The 18,653-nt window shown below is 36.6% G+C and overlaps 1 protein-coding gene across 1 annotated transcript in view; it reads right to left on the bottom strand.

The window, feature by feature from the left end:
- Positions 1 to 274: 274 nt before the first annotated feature.
- The window catches only part of LOC128165413 (mediator of RNA polymerase II transcription subunit 23-like), a 44,032-nt gene continuing 25,653 nt past the window's right edge, over positions 275 to 18,653 (bottom strand). The window contains exons 10-33 of the mRNA XM_052829918.1: positions 16,002 to 16,202; positions 15,816 to 15,902; positions 15,342 to 15,544; positions 15,067 to 15,140; positions 14,804 to 14,972; positions 14,187 to 14,329; positions 12,195 to 12,369; positions 11,126 to 11,295; positions 10,741 to 10,938; positions 10,524 to 10,590; positions 9,263 to 9,319; positions 8,986 to 9,097; positions 8,771 to 8,842; positions 7,207 to 7,314; positions 6,940 to 6,999; positions 6,646 to 6,753; positions 4,567 to 4,678; positions 4,319 to 4,417; positions 3,857 to 3,988; positions 2,839 to 3,071; positions 2,298 to 2,506; positions 1,429 to 1,549; positions 1,091 to 1,176; positions 275 to 961 (exon numbers count right to left, since the gene is read on the bottom strand). Of these exons, the coding sequence (XP_052685878.1) occupies positions 802 to 961; positions 1,091 to 1,176; positions 1,429 to 1,549; positions 2,298 to 2,506; positions 2,839 to 3,071; positions 3,857 to 3,988; positions 4,319 to 4,417; positions 4,567 to 4,678; positions 6,646 to 6,753; positions 6,940 to 6,999; positions 7,207 to 7,314; positions 8,771 to 8,842; positions 8,986 to 9,097; positions 9,263 to 9,319; positions 10,524 to 10,590; positions 10,741 to 10,938; positions 11,126 to 11,295; positions 12,195 to 12,369; positions 14,187 to 14,329; positions 14,804 to 14,972; positions 15,067 to 15,140; positions 15,342 to 15,544; positions 15,816 to 15,902; positions 16,002 to 16,202 (3,156 nt within the window). The 3' untranslated portion in view covers positions 275 to 801. The remainder of the gene's footprint in view (positions 962 to 1,090; positions 1,177 to 1,428; positions 1,550 to 2,297; positions 2,507 to 2,838; positions 3,072 to 3,856; positions 3,989 to 4,318; positions 4,418 to 4,566; positions 4,679 to 6,645; positions 6,754 to 6,939; positions 7,000 to 7,206; positions 7,315 to 8,770; positions 8,843 to 8,985; positions 9,098 to 9,262; positions 9,320 to 10,523; positions 10,591 to 10,740; positions 10,939 to 11,125; positions 11,296 to 12,194; positions 12,370 to 14,186; positions 14,330 to 14,803; positions 14,973 to 15,066; positions 15,141 to 15,341; positions 15,545 to 15,815; positions 15,903 to 16,001; positions 16,203 to 18,653) is intronic.

The raw sequence follows: 18,653 nt of genomic DNA, 5'->3' as shown, positions 1-18,653 counted from the left end.
TGTTTACAATCAGCTGTTCGAAGAAGGTCGCATGTGACGTCACTGTACCACGTGACACGCTATCTAATTAACGAGTTTTTAACGATCGGGGCTATAATTTAAATTGATATTATGGCTAATTACCGCTTTTATACCGTTAACAAACTGTTAGGAGTAATTATTAGATACACAAGGAAGCCAAAAAATGTAAAATGTCGTATACTTTAGAAACATGCGATATGTCCTTTAATGTATAGCAATATAGTTTCACAGACTGACATAAAAGAATGACAGGTGTTTTAAAAGTGTTTGACACCATTTATTACTGACATACATGTACATATAACAATGATCTAACTAAACAATGTTTAGTGCCTCATATGGTAGAAGTTTTTTTATCTGTAACATTTTGTGTTTTAACAAAGTAAGCATTGACCTATAGGGGTTTACAATGTCAACACAGATGTTGAGACCCATCCATAATTAAAGCAATACAAGATCTAATGTTGGCAGTGTTTCAGTTAACATGGTCGGACCAAACTTACGATTCAGTCTGTTAACAAGGTGACCACTGACCTTGGGGTTCTTTCTGCTAGTAGGACAATAACTACCTCTCAACAGACTGCTACATACAGGGAATACACACAATCCACAGAATGAACTCTGTAATACCCACTGTCTCCTTCTCTGTCCCTCATTACAATGGGGGTTGTTCAGCTCATAGCACCATTAAATCAATTGTTCACATGGCTATTTCACAGAAGAGGAACTCTTGCTAGTCCTGTACAAGTATTTCAAATTCAAAAAGCCAAGCATTGTTCCTCAGGTAGACATGGGCGGGGCCAGTGGGGTCATGGCTTCCTCCAGGTTGATGTGGGAGATAAATCTCAGACGTAAGGTCAGGGCCTGCCGGAAGTTACGGATAATCTTCTCAATCTCATTCTTCACACTGTCCCCCACAAACATGTACTTGATGTGGTATCTAAGTATGGGTCAAGGTCATCCAAGTAAAAAGAGAATTTATTTTTCTAGAATATGTATTGAATTAAACTCATACTTATACTCATAAAATATTGTTGGTGTGCCTTATAAATACAGTTGTAAAGGATACAGGAAGTCTGTAATTGGGTCAAGGTACCGGAGATGGTCACATGACTTGTCCACGTTGACCAGGATCTCGTAAAGCTCCACAACCAACTGCCAAAACAAGAAGTCAATATCATCTACACATACAGGCCACGAGGCCATAAAACTTAGATGAGCACACTTTAAATCAAAGTCTTACTTTTCCACTATAAGCTACTTAATACAATAAAGTGAGACAGCGATTAAAAAGAACTTTCTAAGATTATCAGCCCAGAGCAAGGAGTTAATTAAAGAGTTAAAGCTCTAAATTCTGAATGTAAAAGCAAACTCTTGCTATGACCTTGACACGGATATATGACTGACCTCCATCAGACTGCGGGTCCGCTCGGAGTGGAGCCTCTGTAGGAACGGCCCCACCAGGTGGCACACGTACAGGAACTGTTCCTCTGTCTTCACCACTGGCTTCAGGTGGTCCCGGAGGAATCTGTAAACATCATGAGTTTTTAATTCATATAGATGCATCATCAATTTGGTAAAAGTTGGGAACTGTAACAAATCCTCACACACTGTGACTAGAAAAAATTGAAACATAAATCCTTTCACACTAAGTAAAGGAAATTTGTTTTACATTGTCAAATACATGTATATACTAGGCCTAAATAATGTTAGATAAATAAGGTACTCAAACATCAAGATGATATAACTGTTATACTAATACTTCAACACTGAGTTGAGATAATAGTTATCATAAGCTCACAAACTGGGCTGATAATACTTGCTAACTGAGCTGAGTTATTTGTAATATAAATACTCCCACACTGATCTGAGAGAAGTCCAACAGTGATCTGAGATCACTCACTCATTTAACTGAATATAAACACACATTTAGCTGAGAATAATCCCACAATGAGCTGAAAATGCTCCCACAGTGATCTAATAATACTCCTATTCTGATCTGAGATAACACACGTGTTGAGCTAAGAATACTAACACACTGACTTAAACATAATCACACACTGAACTGAAAACACACACACAATAATATTAGAGTAATAACATGCTGATCTGATAATATTCACACACTGATCTGAGAATATTTACAAACTGATCTGAGAATACTCACATGCTGATCTGAGAATATTCACACACAGATCTGAGAATACTCACACATTGAGCTGAGAATACTCACACACTGATCTGAGAAAACTCATACACTGAGCTGAGATACTCACACACTGAGCTGAGATAGCTGTCCTATTCCTGCATGGTGCCACACTGCATGAGACAGGGCCAGTAAGTAGGTCATGTGTTGCTCGGCAAACACTGTCTGGCTGGTGGTGAAGTTGAACACCTGGAACGGCTGACACCCGCCCTGGACTGTCAGAGGCAGACTACAAATCGTCTCCACGATCTTGTTGTTCAAAGAGATCCAGTAGGTCTCCTGAAATACAAACATGAAATGAATTTTTATTTCCAAGATTATGCTGAAATTCCAACACTTCACCGTAATTGGTATCTTTGTTAACAATTGACAAAAATGGAAAAAGTTTTAAACCGTCGATCACTTACTTAACATGTCTGACTGTCAAAGACTTGAACCAATGTTAAACAATTAGATGTACGGTACAGTCATGACAACTTATATCTGGATCATTAACTTGAATCATGTGACCTTGACTCATGTGACACTGACACAGCTAAGAGTACATGTTATTGGGCATTCATCAATGATATGACCTTGACCTTATGACCTATGACTTATGTGACATTTACCGGCAAAGCTGTGAGCACCAGTCCTACAGCATTCATCCATGACATGACCTTGCCCCTCTGTAGTTGAGTGGAACTCTTCATGACGACATCCAGCAGGGAATTCCCCACCACGTTCCCGGGGACAGGAAGTGCCATCAGTTCCACACAGGTCACATAGAGGGCATGGGCAGCAGGTCCCGGGAACTCATTGAATCTCCAGTCACAGTTAGGGAAGGGACTCTTACCGTCAATAGCTTACACAGGTCAAGGCAAACAGTGTCGTAGTGTAGACATCAATCAAACCTACTCATGAGCTAGACAGCCCACATTCTCAAATATTTCCCATTTTTGTTACACAACCTCAAAAATAGTATATACAAAGAGATTTTCAGAATGAAACATTGGCCCTCAAATGTTTTCCTATACAGTTAAACTTGGATATCTCGATCTTTGCAGGATTAATTAAAAACTTCCAAATATCCAATGGTGGGCATCCATCAAACTTACATGATGAAATTCAAGGTACATAGCTGATATTATATAAATAGTGCCTGTTTGGGAGGGTAACAGTTGAAATTGACACCCCGAGAAACCATTGTCAACCGACGCGAAGCGGAGGTTGACAATGGTTTTCGAGGGGTGTCAATTTCAACTGTTATCCTCCCAAACAGGCACTATTTATTTTGTTATACTAAATGTCTTAATTTTAAAGAAAACTTAACTGCTTTTACATAGAAATAACGTGAATTCTACGGCGAACCATACGCGCATAATGTAACAATTTTTAATGTTACCCGTTGCTAAGTGCGTTGCTAACGCTGAGGGTAATAGAACGGATTATGAACTGCATCTAAACCAATCAAATTTCAGTATTTAACATGAAAGTATAACAATCCAAAATATTTCCCACTCAGAACCATTAATGACCCTCCCCCACCTTCTCTAATACATGTACATATTAAGAGATTGTCAGAGTTAAACTCCCAGCTGTTTACCTACTGAAAATATTACAAAATTCATCCAAACAATCAAAAGATACTGTCAACCAGTCTGCCAATGATCCGGACGTAGTAATCCAGATCTGGAACCCACTCCAGACTCTCTTCGTGGGAGAACCTTTGGTAGTCCTCTGTCAGGAACCAGGTGCTGGGCCGGATCTCCTGATGGGCATCTGGAACAAGATCGCAATCCAGGGAGTCAGAGTCACAGTCTGTCTATTGTTATAGTGATTGTAATAGTATCTACCATTCAATTAAAATGGGAGCTATTTGATTTTAGAAATTATTGTATTACTGCTTACACTTTTTACAGCTATAAACTTATTTTTGCCAAACTACACTTTCTTCAAATTGGCTTTCTGTGATGTTTTAAAATTTTGGGCAATTCAAAGTTGTAGTAAACTCCTTTTTTTACAGAGTCAGTGGCCAAAAAGATACAAAATCCCACAACAAAAGCACAAAAGGCCCTGAGTTAAATGTGACAAATGCTAGGAGCCCCTTACTCCAAATGGTGGTGACAAGCCTGCGTTTGTAGGCGGCTCTCTGGACCAGGATCTTGTGGTAGTAGTGTAGTGTGTTGTATAGGTAGGTGATAGGGTGGTCTACAACAGAAAGCAACTCCATCGGTATATATCAAGACTCACTGTCATCAGGTGATATAGCAATGAACATTCAATAGTTACAGATTGCCTTTCTATTGCCTCTTCTATATCATACGTTCATTATTCAGCGATGACAATGTCCCACTCACCGTGGAATTTGTACAGAACTCCCAGACTTTCCAGAATTTTCTCAAACAGGTTCAGGTTGTTGGTTGTCAGGGAGGGCTGCTCCAGGATTCTGTGTAACAAGATGTCTAATACCTACAGAACAGACAAAACACTGAGCATGAAATAAAGCTCCAATCTGTGCCTAAACCTGTCAATCAAATCCCAAATAGTTAGGCCAAAAAAAAATTAATCATTAGTTTCTCGGGCCAAAATTTTGAAATTTTGATGAGGCAGGCAGGTTTTTTATTTTTATTTTTTTTTAATTTTTAGACAAAATTTACAATGACGGTAACTCATATTAAATGATATATTTGTGTACTCATCAGCAGATATTCATCAAGCTCATACATTGGCAAAGGTTAAACATTTGTTTTAATTTGTTCTTTTTAGTTTAAACTGTTTCGTTTCCTTTTATAAGGTTGAGTTTTTGCAGATGAACAAACAAGACAAATGGTTTATGCCCCTGCTTCATTTTGCGGCCCATCTTTCCCCTCCACAGTAATAACAGAAGTCTAAACTGAAATAGGGGACTTCTAATGGCATTTTACTAGTTGAATTTGCAATATAATAATTTATCAAATAAAGCATTCATTTGGGGGTGTTTTCTTATCAATCTTCAGTGCCTTGGGCACAGAAATCAAGGAAAAGTAAATAAGTCATTATAAAATTCTCAAACAATACAAGTGTCCTTTATTCCTGCTTCTATGCAATATCACAGAGGCCTCAATTTCTGAAGATAACAAAGAAATTTCAGTGGTTGTGTTAAGAGGGACCAACCCGTAGCAAACTTAGTTTAGGGAGACTTCACTTCTGAAGTTCTCCCTCACAAAAAAATAGGGAGAAATTTGAGAAATCAGGTATACTTCTATTCTTTGACAATGGCATAATGCTAATGATAATACATCTATACACAGATTCAACCTTAATTTGAATTTGATTAGAAGCAAGTCAATTAAAAATAAAACAACTCCTAAAAAATTTAAAATCTTATCCAATCTTTAAAATTTAATTTAGTATGTGTATTCAAACATTTTGTAGCTGAAATGTTTCGTAATTGTGTTGGCTAAATGACAAATAAAATCAGTCTATGTGTTTAAGTGTATTTTGGAGGTATTAGTCCAACCCTTTGACCCAATTACAACCGTCATATAGTTGGTTGTACAGAATTTTTTAGTTCAAGATAACTGTAGACAAACGGTTTCATGATTATTTTAGCACTAATTTGGCAGAGTTATTAACTAATTACAAGTTACCAACTAATTGTAATATCAGTACCTAAAGTTATAAACTTTTCAGTGCATGGTTGCATCAACCCTATTTATAACCTCTGAAGATAAGATTGTCGCTAGTTATTAATCACAACAGGGGTTAACTTAGGCTATGAAAATGTCTTTTGAATTAGATGATTATCATTTTTTTTTATTGCATTTGGAGTTAACTTTCACGATCATGAACTCAGAATACAGGGCAACTTCAACCTCTCTTTCTGAGGAAATTCTGGCGAAGTTACCGACCACAAAGTGGGTAATTATATTTACATAAAGTTGTATTTAGCCCAGGTAGCCCCCTATGTTGGTCACTGGGTAGATGTTTCAGATAAAATACGTTTTTCACTGACAGAGACAAGCATTTGTTCTGAGCGTTTGTTTACATAGATTCCATAGTAGAGAAAACCGATAATGATAAGATATAAAAAAATCCGGAAAAATAACGATAAAAAAGTTCGATGCGGCGATGATTTTACTGATGCGGCGGTGCCTGAGAAACAAATGATTAAATTTTTTGGCCTTACCAAGTTACCTTGTTGTTAGCTAAAACTTGAATATTAGTTAACCCTGATTAAAAGGAAGATATTATTTATTTCAGTTCTTTTTATCACTCAAAGTTTTACTAGGTAAATCTTGATATAATTTAATTCTGGTTGTAACGCGGCATTTGATTGGATAAAAAAATTTAGTTAAATTTGTATAACCTGGTTTGCATGTCATAAAACATGTCACAATGCACCAACGTCAAAACGTGAATATATCATTTTCTAACAGATGGAACAGAACACTCACCGGCAGAAACCGGAGACAGACATTCCCGAAGTAGACGGGCAGGTACTGATGCTGAATGGGACTGCTCAGGTCCTGGATACCCTCAAAGTAAAACTTCTCTGGGTATTTCTAACAAATAAAAACATCAAATATATTATATATAAATAATAGGGGTATTGATAGCAAGATACGAATATCTTTACCTTTATCTACAGTACTGCAGTGTTCACTTAGTCTTTCCGTCATAGCTTTGTCTTACAACATTCATATATTAATAAGACAGTAGTCCTAATATGTATACACAGAGTGACTTACCCGGTGGAAAGCCATGTGTTTTTCATGCCAGTTGTTTTGAAGCCAGTGCTCAGGGGAATTCTGTTCAATAAAAAAATTAAGTCAGTGCAAATAAACATGTAAAATGCTTTGTATCAATTTTAATTTTTCTTTGTCAAACAAATGGAATTAGGTTAATTTCATTTCTTATTAAAATTCCTTCTTAATTTCTTTATCTTTTTTATGTACATGTACATTCCTTGGGTGAGAATTTTACAAATTCATTAACTGTTTAGACTCCATTGTTACCTCCTTGACAAATTCTTGTACGCGGGACTTAAAGTCCTGGGGCTTCAGGAGCAGCATGTGAATCAGGAGGTAGCACAGCCTGGCATCCTCATCCACATTCCTCAGGGCCTGCCCAAATACAGCAAAGACATTACATTAAATAGAAGGTCCACCCCTCAAAGCATAAACATTACATCAGATAGGGGGTCTATCCCTCAAAGACTATTCTAGCCCTGCTGTAGGGATCTGACTATTCTAGCCCTGCTTTAGGGATCTAACTATTCTACCCCTGGTTTAGGGATCTGACTATTCTAGCCCTGCTTTGGGAATCTAACTATTCCAGCCCTGCTTTAGGGATCTGACTATTCTAGCCCTGCTTTGGGGATCTAACTATTCTACCCCTGCTTTAGGGTTCTAACTATTTAGCCCTGCTTTAGAGATCTAACTATTTTACCCCTGCTTTAGGGATCTGACTATTCTAGCCCTGCTGTAGGGATCTGACTATTCTAGCCCTGCTGTAGGGATCTGACTATTCTAGCCCTGCTTTGGGGATCTGACTATTCTAGCCCTGCTTTAGGGATCTAACTATTCTAGCCCTGCTTTAGGGATCTAACTATTTAGCCCTGCTTTAGAGATCTAACTATTCTAGCCCTGCTTTAAGGATCTGACTATTCTAGCCCTGCTTTAGGGATCTAACTATTCTAGCCCTGCTTTAGGGATCTAACTATTCTACCCCTGCTTTAGGGATCTAACTATTCTAGCCCTGCTTTAGGAATCTAACTATTCTAGCCCTGCTTTAGGGATCTGACTATTTTAGCCCTGCTTTAGGGATCTAACTATTCTAGCCCTGCTTTAGGGATCTAACTATTCTACCCCTGCTTTAGGGATCTAACTATTCTAGCCCTGTTTTAGGGATCTGACTATTCTAGCAATGCTTTAGGGATCTAACTATTCTAGCCCTGCTTTGGGGATCTGACTATTCTAGCCCTGCTGTAGGGATCTGACTATTCTAGCCCTGCTTTGGGGATCTAACTATTTAGCCCTGCTTTAGAGATCTAACTATTCTAGCCCTGCTTTAGGGATCTGACTATTCTAGCCCTGCTTTAGGGATTCAACTATTCTAGCCCTGCTTTAGGGATCTAACTATTCTAGCCCTGCTTTAGGGATCTAACTATTCTAGCCCTGCTTTGGGGATCTGACTATTCTAGCCCTGCTGTAGGGATCTGACTATTCTACCCCTGTTTTAGGGATCTGACTATTCTACCCCTGCTTTAGGGATCTGACTATTCTACCCCTGGTGTAGGGATCTGACTATTCTAGCCCTGGCGTAGGGATCTGACTATTCTAGCCCTGCTATTCTAGCCCTGCTTTAGGGATCTGACTATTCTAGCCCTGTTTTAGGGATCTGACTATTCTAGCCCTGCTGTAGGGATCTGACTTTTCTAGCCCTGCTGTAGGGATCTGACTATTCTAGCCCTGCTTTAGGGATCTGACTATTCTAGCCCTGCTGTAGGGATCTGACTATTCTAGCCCTGCTGTAGGGATCTGACTATTCTAGCCCTGCTGTAGGGATGCAAGTACTTACCAGACACAGAATGAGCCGGTCAATAGTTACAATGTTGTACCGCCATACCATCTCATTCAAGGAGTCAATAGCCTGAAGAGAAAGATGAAAATTGTGCCCTTATTAGTTTATAAATTATTTGCACAAAAAATTGAAATCATAAACTATATTTGTGTTATTAAAAAACATTCAGTTACTGTTTACACATGTAAACTAAAAAGCTGACTTTCCCTTACCTTATGGAAATGCTGTCCTCCAGCAGAATTCAGATTGAGTTCCGAGACAATGTAATCAGAAAACGTGCGTAAATGTGCTGAGACAGACCGAGGTCCCAGGCGATCCAAAACCCTTAAGTTACATAATATAAGTCAATGTCCGATCTTAGCTTACATTCCTCTGTAATAGATCTAGTAACTTTCTGTGAGATATTTTTAAAAGTTTTGTTTTTTGTGAGAGAGGTACATGTATTGTATTTTATTATTTGTTGACCATGTAATACTTTACTTAACTTACTTGTATGCTATGGGTGTTATTCCTCTATTCTCTTCCAGCAAATTCTTCCATATAATACTGAAAAACACCAAAAATCATAAACACTTAAGCTTGCTAATAGTATTCATAAATTTCACATACAGTGTATTCATCCAATCCTAAAATATATCACCCTATTAGTTGTACATACTGTTTAAAGTATTTTTTTTCAATTTAAATTTTGTATCTGAGAAATCTACCATACTGAATCCACATTTAAAAATCAGTTTAAACTGGAAATCATTGAGACTGTAACCATTTAAAATGGTGTTCTCTTCTAACAGGAGACATTACAATATAAGGTACATGTGTACTAAGATCAAAGTACTTTTAAGTTTTAAAAAACTTGTAGATCTAAGCATAAACATGTTGTTCAGATATCCGATGGCCAGTCTTAATGACATGAGGGAGCATAGTACTGTACTACAGAAGGTTTGTTTCAAAGTGAAATAAAATAATTGATATGCATTTTCTCGTTTTTTATTAGACAGAATGCTGAAAATTGGTTCAAAGCCACTCCAAACTCTTTTCTCACAGGCACCTTTTCAGTGAAAAGTACGCCAAAGGAAGAGAAATTACTGTATACAGGGTTATTCTCCTCTCATGTAATTATCTCCCTTCTACACTTGCAAACCGTTTTGCCCAGTCTTGAATTTTCCCAGACACAGTTGTATTAAAGGAGAGATAATATGAGAAATTTGAATTCACTCAGTCTTTAATTTGCCTGCTGACGAGGGCGAAAGGAGCGAAAATAAAATGGGGTCAAATATTTTCTCGTATACAGTATGCTTTGGGAAAAGATTTCACATGGAGATAATTTGACCTTGAAAATTGGATGAAGGTCAGCATACTACTGTGGAATCATTAGATTTCGTGGTGGCTCAATTTTCTTGGAATTCGTGGGAACCTCTCATCCATGAATTAAAACCCCCCACGAATTAATAAATTAGTGTAATAAAGACAAATTTCCTCTGTAGGTTTCAGAGAATACACGAAATTACATCCCCACAAACCTGTTAAATTTCAGCAATCCACGAAAATTGGCCCCCACGAAAATTAATGATTCCACAGTACTCACAACAGGAATACAGTAGAGTCACTGCACAACCTTTATCAACAGATATTTAATGAAAACAGGGTTGAGCCAGACTGACCAAGGGAATAGAAAATATGCTCGACAAGAATTTTACACCGACCTTGACCTTTGATCTATAAATTGAATGAAGGTCAGTATACTACTTACCACAGGAACACAGTGGAGGAGCCCTGCATGGAGAAGTGAGCTATGATGTCATTCTCATTGGCCATGGCTGTCAGAACAAATCAACAGTTAATTAGTATATTTACTATAAATAAATATAAAGTTTGATTACATTAGTGAGCTATGATGTAATTTTCTTGGTGCCTGTAGAAGTGGCTGTAATTGTCCTTATAAACCATGGATCAGAAACTTTACTCACTTTTCCACTTTTTATACTCGGCCTCCACATTGCGTTTGAGCGTGTTTTTGTCGTCTCGGTGTTGGGGTTGGGCCTGGAAAAACTCAGCCAAACTCGGGGGGAAGTTAGCTAGTGTGTTGGGGGACCAGTTGTGGGGCGTGTTAGCCATGATCTGGTTCAGAATTTCTCTCGGCCAGGTGGAGGAAAAACTGTCCACACCTTCAATAAAAGAAAGTCTTAAAAATGTATAAAATATACTAATAAAAATATACTCTCTACAATTCTATCATCTTTTATCTAGCAAATTTCAATGCATAATCAAGTCATTAGGAATTAAACTTTAATAACACATCACACGTGACACAATAAAATTAGGCCCTATGACTTGATCTATTTAAATCCTGACCTGTGACGTGCATGGCCCGGGCTATGGTGAGAACCAGCACCCTGTTCAGTTCCTCTGACTCATTGGACAAGAACCCTGGCCTCCCTGGTTCATTGAATATCCGGGACAGCTGGGGTTGAACCTCAAAACTCCCAAGTCCTGTGATCAACCTGAGGGCTGTGCTCTCCATACTGAGAATAAAGTAAGTAGACTAGAGAGGCAGCTAAAGGAATCCCCTAATGGAATACAAGTATAAAGTTTACAGGTGTCTGGAGATAAGGATAGGGTATGTAAAGACAATTTACAAACTAGAGAAAGATCTTGAAATAATTTTATGAAAAAATTATACATTGAATAAAATTCAGTGTCATGTCATTGTATATTACCTACTACTGACCAGAGTTGTACTTAGTTTAGTTGACTTACCAGAGTTGAAGCTGGTTCTGGTTGACCTACTAGAGCTGTAGTTGGTTCTGTTCAACTTACCAGAGCTAAAGCTGGTTCTGGTTGACTTACCAGAGTTAAAGCTTGTTCTGGTTGACTTACCAGAGTTCAAGCTGGTTCTGGTTGACTTACCAGTGCTATAGTTGGTTCTGGTTGACTAACAGAGCTTTAGTTGGTTCTGTTGGACTTACCAAAGCTGTAGCTTACTCTGGTTGACTTACCAGAGTTCAAGCTGGTTCTGGTTGACTTACCAGTGCTGTAGTTGGTTCTGGTTGACTTACCCGAGATTTAGTTGGTTCTGGTTGACTTATCAGCGATGTAGCAGGTTTTGCTCAACTTATCAGAGTTGTAGCTTGTTCTGGTTAACTTATTAGAATTGTAGGTGGTACTGGTTGACTCACCAGAGCTATAACGTGCTCTGTTTGAATTATTAGAGCTTAAGTTGGTTCTGGTTGACTCACCAGAAATATAGCTGGTTCTTGTAGACTTACCAGGGTTGTAGCTAGTTCTGGTTGACTTATCAGAGTTGTAGCTGGTTCTGGGTAACTTTCAAGAGTTGTAGCTGGTTCCTGTAGACTTATCAGAGGTGTAACAGGTTCTGCTCAACTATGCTTAACAGAGTTGTAGCTGGTTCTGATTGACTTACCAGAGTTGTAGCTGGTTCTGGTTGGTCTGCGGGGACTGACTTAGGTGGTGTAGGTGGCTCAGCAGCTGTATGCGGTAGTGGGGCTGGGTGTGGTGCAGGCGGTAGCTGAACATCTCCAGCAGGGTGTGGAGGATGCCCCAGGCATTGTGTGTGAACACAGTGGGCAGTAACTGACCTGTCAGACAATCAATCAACAGTCATTACATCTAATTACCCAAAGTTTGTCTGTGAAATTCCTTTACATGCTATCTTATTTTAAAAAATTAGATGTGGCTGTATAATATCCTTGCTAAAACAACAGGATAATAAACACTGCATTCATAGGCCATGTTGTCAAAGGGAAGCCAAAAATTGTTCAATTCATGTGACCACAATAGCAATGTATTTGAAGGTTTCAAAAACATTTTGTAATTCCAGGAATTATCATTCTACTAAAACTAGGTCAATTTAAAAAGCAAAAATAGTTTGATGAGGAAGTCATCTGCAAAGCCAATATAAAACCAGAATGAATTGTAAAAAATGGCTAAAAATAAATGTAATGAGAAAGTGACGGAATGATCATATGGGCAGATGGAATAAAGGATTACCAAAGTTAACACTTGATTCTAATATTGTCAATAAGATTTAATCGCTTTCATAAAGGAATTCAAGGGGCCAGTCCTAGTATGGTGTTTAAGGAATAAAGAGTGCAAAAGTCAGCTGTTGACAAGTACCTCACACCCCTAAACACTTTTCAGAAATCCTATTATATTATATGTTTCAATATTATATGCAAGATTTGATCAAGCTTGTAATATGATAAAGGAAATTTTTCATTTTTTTTAACAAAAATATCTTTATACTCTGAAAGATAAAATGATAGAAGAAATTAATTAACTGATGTTCATTTTCAGTTCTTTTTAAAGAAGAAGTTTAATGATTGAAGTTTATTCAATATGACACAATTCCAAATTTTAAAAAGTCCGATAATTTATATTGAGCTGCAATCAAAACAATAAAGATGCCATAGTTGAGATACATTTAGGGTTTTTCCTTCCCTTACAGATCAATTATTAAAAAATGAAGTTTTTTCTGGGAAATTCAGGACATGGATTCCAACAGTTCAATATATCTCAAAATAGAAAATCAAGGAAGAATACAAAACAAATAACAAAAAGCAAGCAAATACAAGTATATAATAAAAAAAAAAAACCCAGCACCACACGAACTCTAAATAAGTTTACTTAACGTACTCTTCAAAACTGAGAGAACCTTACAACAAAACTTACAATTTAAAATTAAATTAATCTATAATTGCCCATTTTTCACAAACGTAAATACGTTTCAACTCAATACAAGCAAAATATGAATATTTACATTTGCAAATACATTTCCTTATATGAAGCTATAGAATAGTGAAAACGTACAATTCTGTATGAACATTTTCAAGACGTAACAATGTTCATAGCAAGGCTTATCGCTTGTTGCTTGCATTATTGTAAACATAAAAGTTTGGTAATTTTAACAGTTCTGAACCATTTGTCTTTTTCAAACGTAAATATAAGTAATAAACAGCAATGTTAAAAAGTTCACCGGGATATGAAGTTGGTACGTGATCAAATCTACTGAGAAGCCCTTCCGGTGAACTTTTTAAATTGATGTTTATATTGAAAGAAGTGTGAATCAGTCACTCTAAATACCGTACATTCCTAATTTTATGCGAGTACTTAATTCCGCAATTATGCTGTTTTGAATTGAATTGCGACAATAGTTTTTTCGTTATATTTTCATGTAGTTCAAAGCTGTCTGGAAAATGAAAGCAAGATTTTAAAATTTGCGAGTGTTGTGTCTTACAATTTTACCCAAATATTAATTCCTCTTGTTGAATAAGGAATCTGCAGTACATTTTATGTTACTGGACGCATTCCATAAATCTTTAAAATATAAGTGTTTACAACATTGTCATAAGTTCTTTGGTAACATTCACCCATGACTTTCTGTTACTGTACTTACTGATGAATCCTTTTATCCCCAGAGATTCAATCTCCATGTAAACAAGCAGTCGGCTGTACGTCTCTATCAGGGCCGGAGATTGTGCTATGGTGGCCTTAGATTTGGCCTGCTTGATAACACGGTGAACTATACTGTGTATTAAACTGAAAGAGAGAGAAATAACTGTGAACTTTACTGTGTATTAAAGGGACCTAGACACTATTTCAGATGAAAATTTTAGTTTTAATTTCTATGTAAAAAAATGGATTACTTTTGTATTTTGAATGATTTACCAAAATTTGAATGTTAGAAGTCATGTTACAAGCGAGATAGAGAGGAAAGAAGTCTTTATGTAAACAAATTTTTAGTCTTATATTTGTTTACAAATACTGTTAAGTAAAGAAATTTCCATTTCTTTATCAAAATAACTTGTGGAAACAAGATAGACTAATTTAATGGGTTCATAAATATATCTTATTCACCAAGACGAATAGTCATTCTAAGTCTATTAAACTTATTTCTCTTAACACTGTATGATAGTCTGCAAAACTCATCAATAAAAAACACAGGTTTCTTCCATAAAATCTTTTTTTCTTTAAGTCGTAATTCAAATCAAGGAATCTGACAAAATGACCAACCTCATTTTGGCGTGAACTGTCAGGGAATCTAGGAGGCTCATGGCTAGAGGCTGAGTCGGAGCAGAGGCCACTATGTTGCCTGGCAACAATGTTGTGTGTTTACTGTCGCCATAGATACTTTCCACCAGTTTCCCCATTGGCAGGTTGAAGTAGTCATTGTTTGTGCTGTCTGTAATGACATAGCACAGTTATTACTGAAATATCTCTGTTATAACATGGACAAATCTCTTTGGAGAACTAACCTGTACTGATAAAGTACTTACAGGCGTTACACAGGAGGGCTATCTTGTAGTCATTCAGTGACAGGTTCTTGTTGTTCAAACTCTGCTTCAGAAACCTGACACAAAGAAAAATTTCTTTTATTCCTGTATATTTATTGCCACATAATGGAGGGCAAGTCTTAGGAATATGATTAGTCTAAGTGGTTATCATGGTCTGTTTTATACCTAAGAGTACATGTATTGTCAAATGTTGCTAACTTGTACTTGACAACTAGTGTCAATGACCTCTTTTACAGTTATCAGTGATCATGACCTACTCGCAGTGTTCCTGTAGGGCGTGCGGGGTGGGGCGAGGCGGTTTGATGGTGTCCGTCTGGGCCTTCTTATTGAGGTGGATCCAGATACAGGTGGCAGCCACGCCGTGGGTTGACTGGGCCTTGGTGACGTCTGGCATTGGGATCATCCCCTTGTCTGGATACAGCAGGTCATACAGCTTCATCACAGGCAGAAACTCCTTCAGCTGTCAAACATACACAATATCAATGTTGGATAAGCCAGAATTATCATGCTCTATTGAAATAAGAGAGCTCTTGCCACAAATAATGAAAGACATTAATTGGATAAGACGGAATCATTACGATCTATTTATAATAAGTGAAAAAATGTGCGCTCAATCATATTACCAAGTCAGAATGCGTTTCTTGTTAACTTTAAAGACCTTAGATGGAGAATCTTTTTTCCTTTTAGAATGTTTAGAATAAGCACATGTTAATCTAAGTTAGCTGACTGACCGGGTTCTTTTGAATGCTGCCCGATATAAACTGTAGAAGGACCCACATCAAGTGGTCTCGCCCTTTGTTCAGGTTACGACCCTTCAGCTGCAAAAATTTAGAGTATTTTCAATCATTACATGTTCATAGCATATAGTTATATAAAGAATCGTCACTTTTAAATCTATCCAAGAACCTTTTGTTTACCTTCTCATAAAGGGACACAACCATGTGTGGAAAACTGGCAAACTGAAATAACACAAAGTAAATGACTTGGCTGGATAAATGCTGCCATAACAACTGACTGAGGCATTCATCGTTGGAGGCGTCATCATTCTCGGACCTCTCCATTGCCATGACAACCAGGTCCACCAACTGCTCCTCTAACACCTCACACCTTTGCTTCACCTGTCAAAAGTAAACAAAATCATCAATACCTGTCAAAGGTAAATAAAATCATCAATACTGTGCAGTGGTCAAGTTTACACATGACAAACTAAAGGTGCATAGCAACTTGCAGTAAATACGTCAACAGATAAAAACATACAAATACTATATACAGATACTGACTGGGGTTGAAGGCTACATTAATTATGTCAGACCCAGAGGAACAAAAAATTACACAACACTTAGTGGGAATATCCTCTTAATATTATACATAGCAGGTCAATATTTTAAAACTGTCGACTGGTCAATATTTTTTAGATGAGCTAACATTTCAATTTGATGACTACTCGTCTATAGAGTTTTATAGTCTATACTACTGAAGATAACAACAATAAACAATTATCAACAGTAGAGGAAGGAAAGTAATCAAGCTCACAAACCCACGTAATACATATTCCTTGACAATTGAATGTTAAACATAATATTTACATTTGCAAATATGTCTCCTTAGGGTAACTAAAACGTTCAATTCCATACTTTTTCATGACGTCACAATGATCATAGCATGCTCTCATCGCTTGGATTATTGTAGACATTAAATCTCAGCAATTTTAAAAGTTCTGAATGATTTGTCTTTTTCAGACATAAATTTAAGTAATAAACCGCAATGTTTAAAACTTTTTAAACTGCTATTTACATGTATTTCTTAAATCAACAGCAATTCATGCATAAATAAATGGAGACAGAATTCTTATTTCAAAAGGTTATTATAAATATTCAGAATTTTTGTTGAAATATGCAAATCTACAGGATACGTCCTAAATTGCCTCTAAAAATTTTTAAATCTTGATCAGTATTTAAAGAGAAGATATGTTGATAATCTGTTTCAGTAGCATATTCGTTACTGGCTAAAGTTATAATTTCAAAAAAGGCATACCTCCCCCAATACAGTAAAACAAGCTTACTGTGAAGATGCTTGTAAAAAATTGATGTTTTATAATGTAATGTACCCGTAATGTGAACCTAATCGATAAAACTACAGTCAAACTTCATTATCTCGAACTAGATGGGACTGTTTTAAAAATTCCAGATATCTGAGTCTTCGAGATATCGAGGGTAAAATACTTAAAAAAATAGGGGTTGGGATTTACAAATTACATCAACATATCCATTGTATTTGAGATATTAGTATTCGAGATATCGAAGTTCAACTGTAATAAATTTATAACAAAGCAAAATTGCAAGTCCCTAAGGCATATTGTTATAAACAAGTTTTACTGTATGATTTGTTATTATGTGCTGTTCTTTAAGCATTGAATGCTTATTTTTGGATGTCGTCGTGCAGACAAATTATCATACCACACAAAGGTGTGGTATTTAATTTTTGTCTTATAATTATGTCTACACCGCTTTACATCCAAAAATAAGCATTCAATGCTTATATTTATGTTTTCTAACTGATATCTATTTGTATGACATATTGCTCTCTTTGTCAGGGATATGAAACATATACGAAACAGCCATACTAACATGTTATTTAGTTAGCTTTAGCGACAAAAAAAGTGCTAGAAACTTTGTGGAGAAAAATCTTTTTTATTACTAGTAAGTATGTACATGTATATATTGATTGTTTTTCAAAAGTACATATCAAATTGGTTATGTAAGATTGAAAGTTTCATTTAATCTTATAAAAATAAATATACCAGTACCCAAAACACGTGAAGACGTTTATATTTGTGTTTATGGCGCATGAATTAGCAAAGAGCATTCATAGAAAATTGAACATCGTAGATTTCCAATGCAAACATACAATATACACTGAATGTTATAGTTAACTGGATGTCTTCACATTATGTAGCAGTAATAATCTGTCCAAATCATTACATCCTCTGCAGCTTGTTTTGAGAAATATTATTACCAACCAACAGTATATAATTAGCCAACAACTATTGTTATACTTTCATGTTAAATACTGAAATCTGATTGGTTAAGACGCAGTTAATAAAATTTACTATTACCCTCAGCGTTAGCAACGCACTTGGCAACGGGTAACATTAAAAAATGTTACATGCGCGAAAATTATGCGCGTACGGTTCGCTGTAGAATTCACGTTATTCCTATATAAAAGCAGTAAAATTTTCTTAAAAATTTTAAAAAAGACATTCAGTATAACAAAATAAATAGTGCCTGTTTGGGAGGGTAACAGTTGAAATTGACACCCCTCGAAAACCATTGTCAACCTCCGCTTCGCGTCGGTTGACAATGGTTTTCTCGGGGTGTCAATTTCAACTGTTACCCTCCCAAACAGGCACTATTTATATAATAGCCAACTTAAATCAATAACCAAGCAACATATATAACAAACCAATGGTACTTATTATGGCTTCATAACCAACCAACAGTGAATAACTGACCAACAGTGAATAACGACTCAATGATAAGTAACAAGCCACCCTCAAATAACCAACCTAT

The sequence above is a fragment of the Crassostrea angulata genome, chromosome 10, assembly GCF_025612915.1.
Source record: "Crassostrea angulata isolate pt1a10 chromosome 10, ASM2561291v2, whole genome shotgun sequence".
NCBI classification, from domain to species: domain Eukaryota; kingdom Metazoa; phylum Mollusca; class Bivalvia; order Ostreida; family Ostreidae; genus Magallana; species Magallana angulata.
The sequence above is the reverse complement of the archived record's forward strand: the minus strand, read 5'-3'. Positions and strand labels throughout refer to the sequence as shown.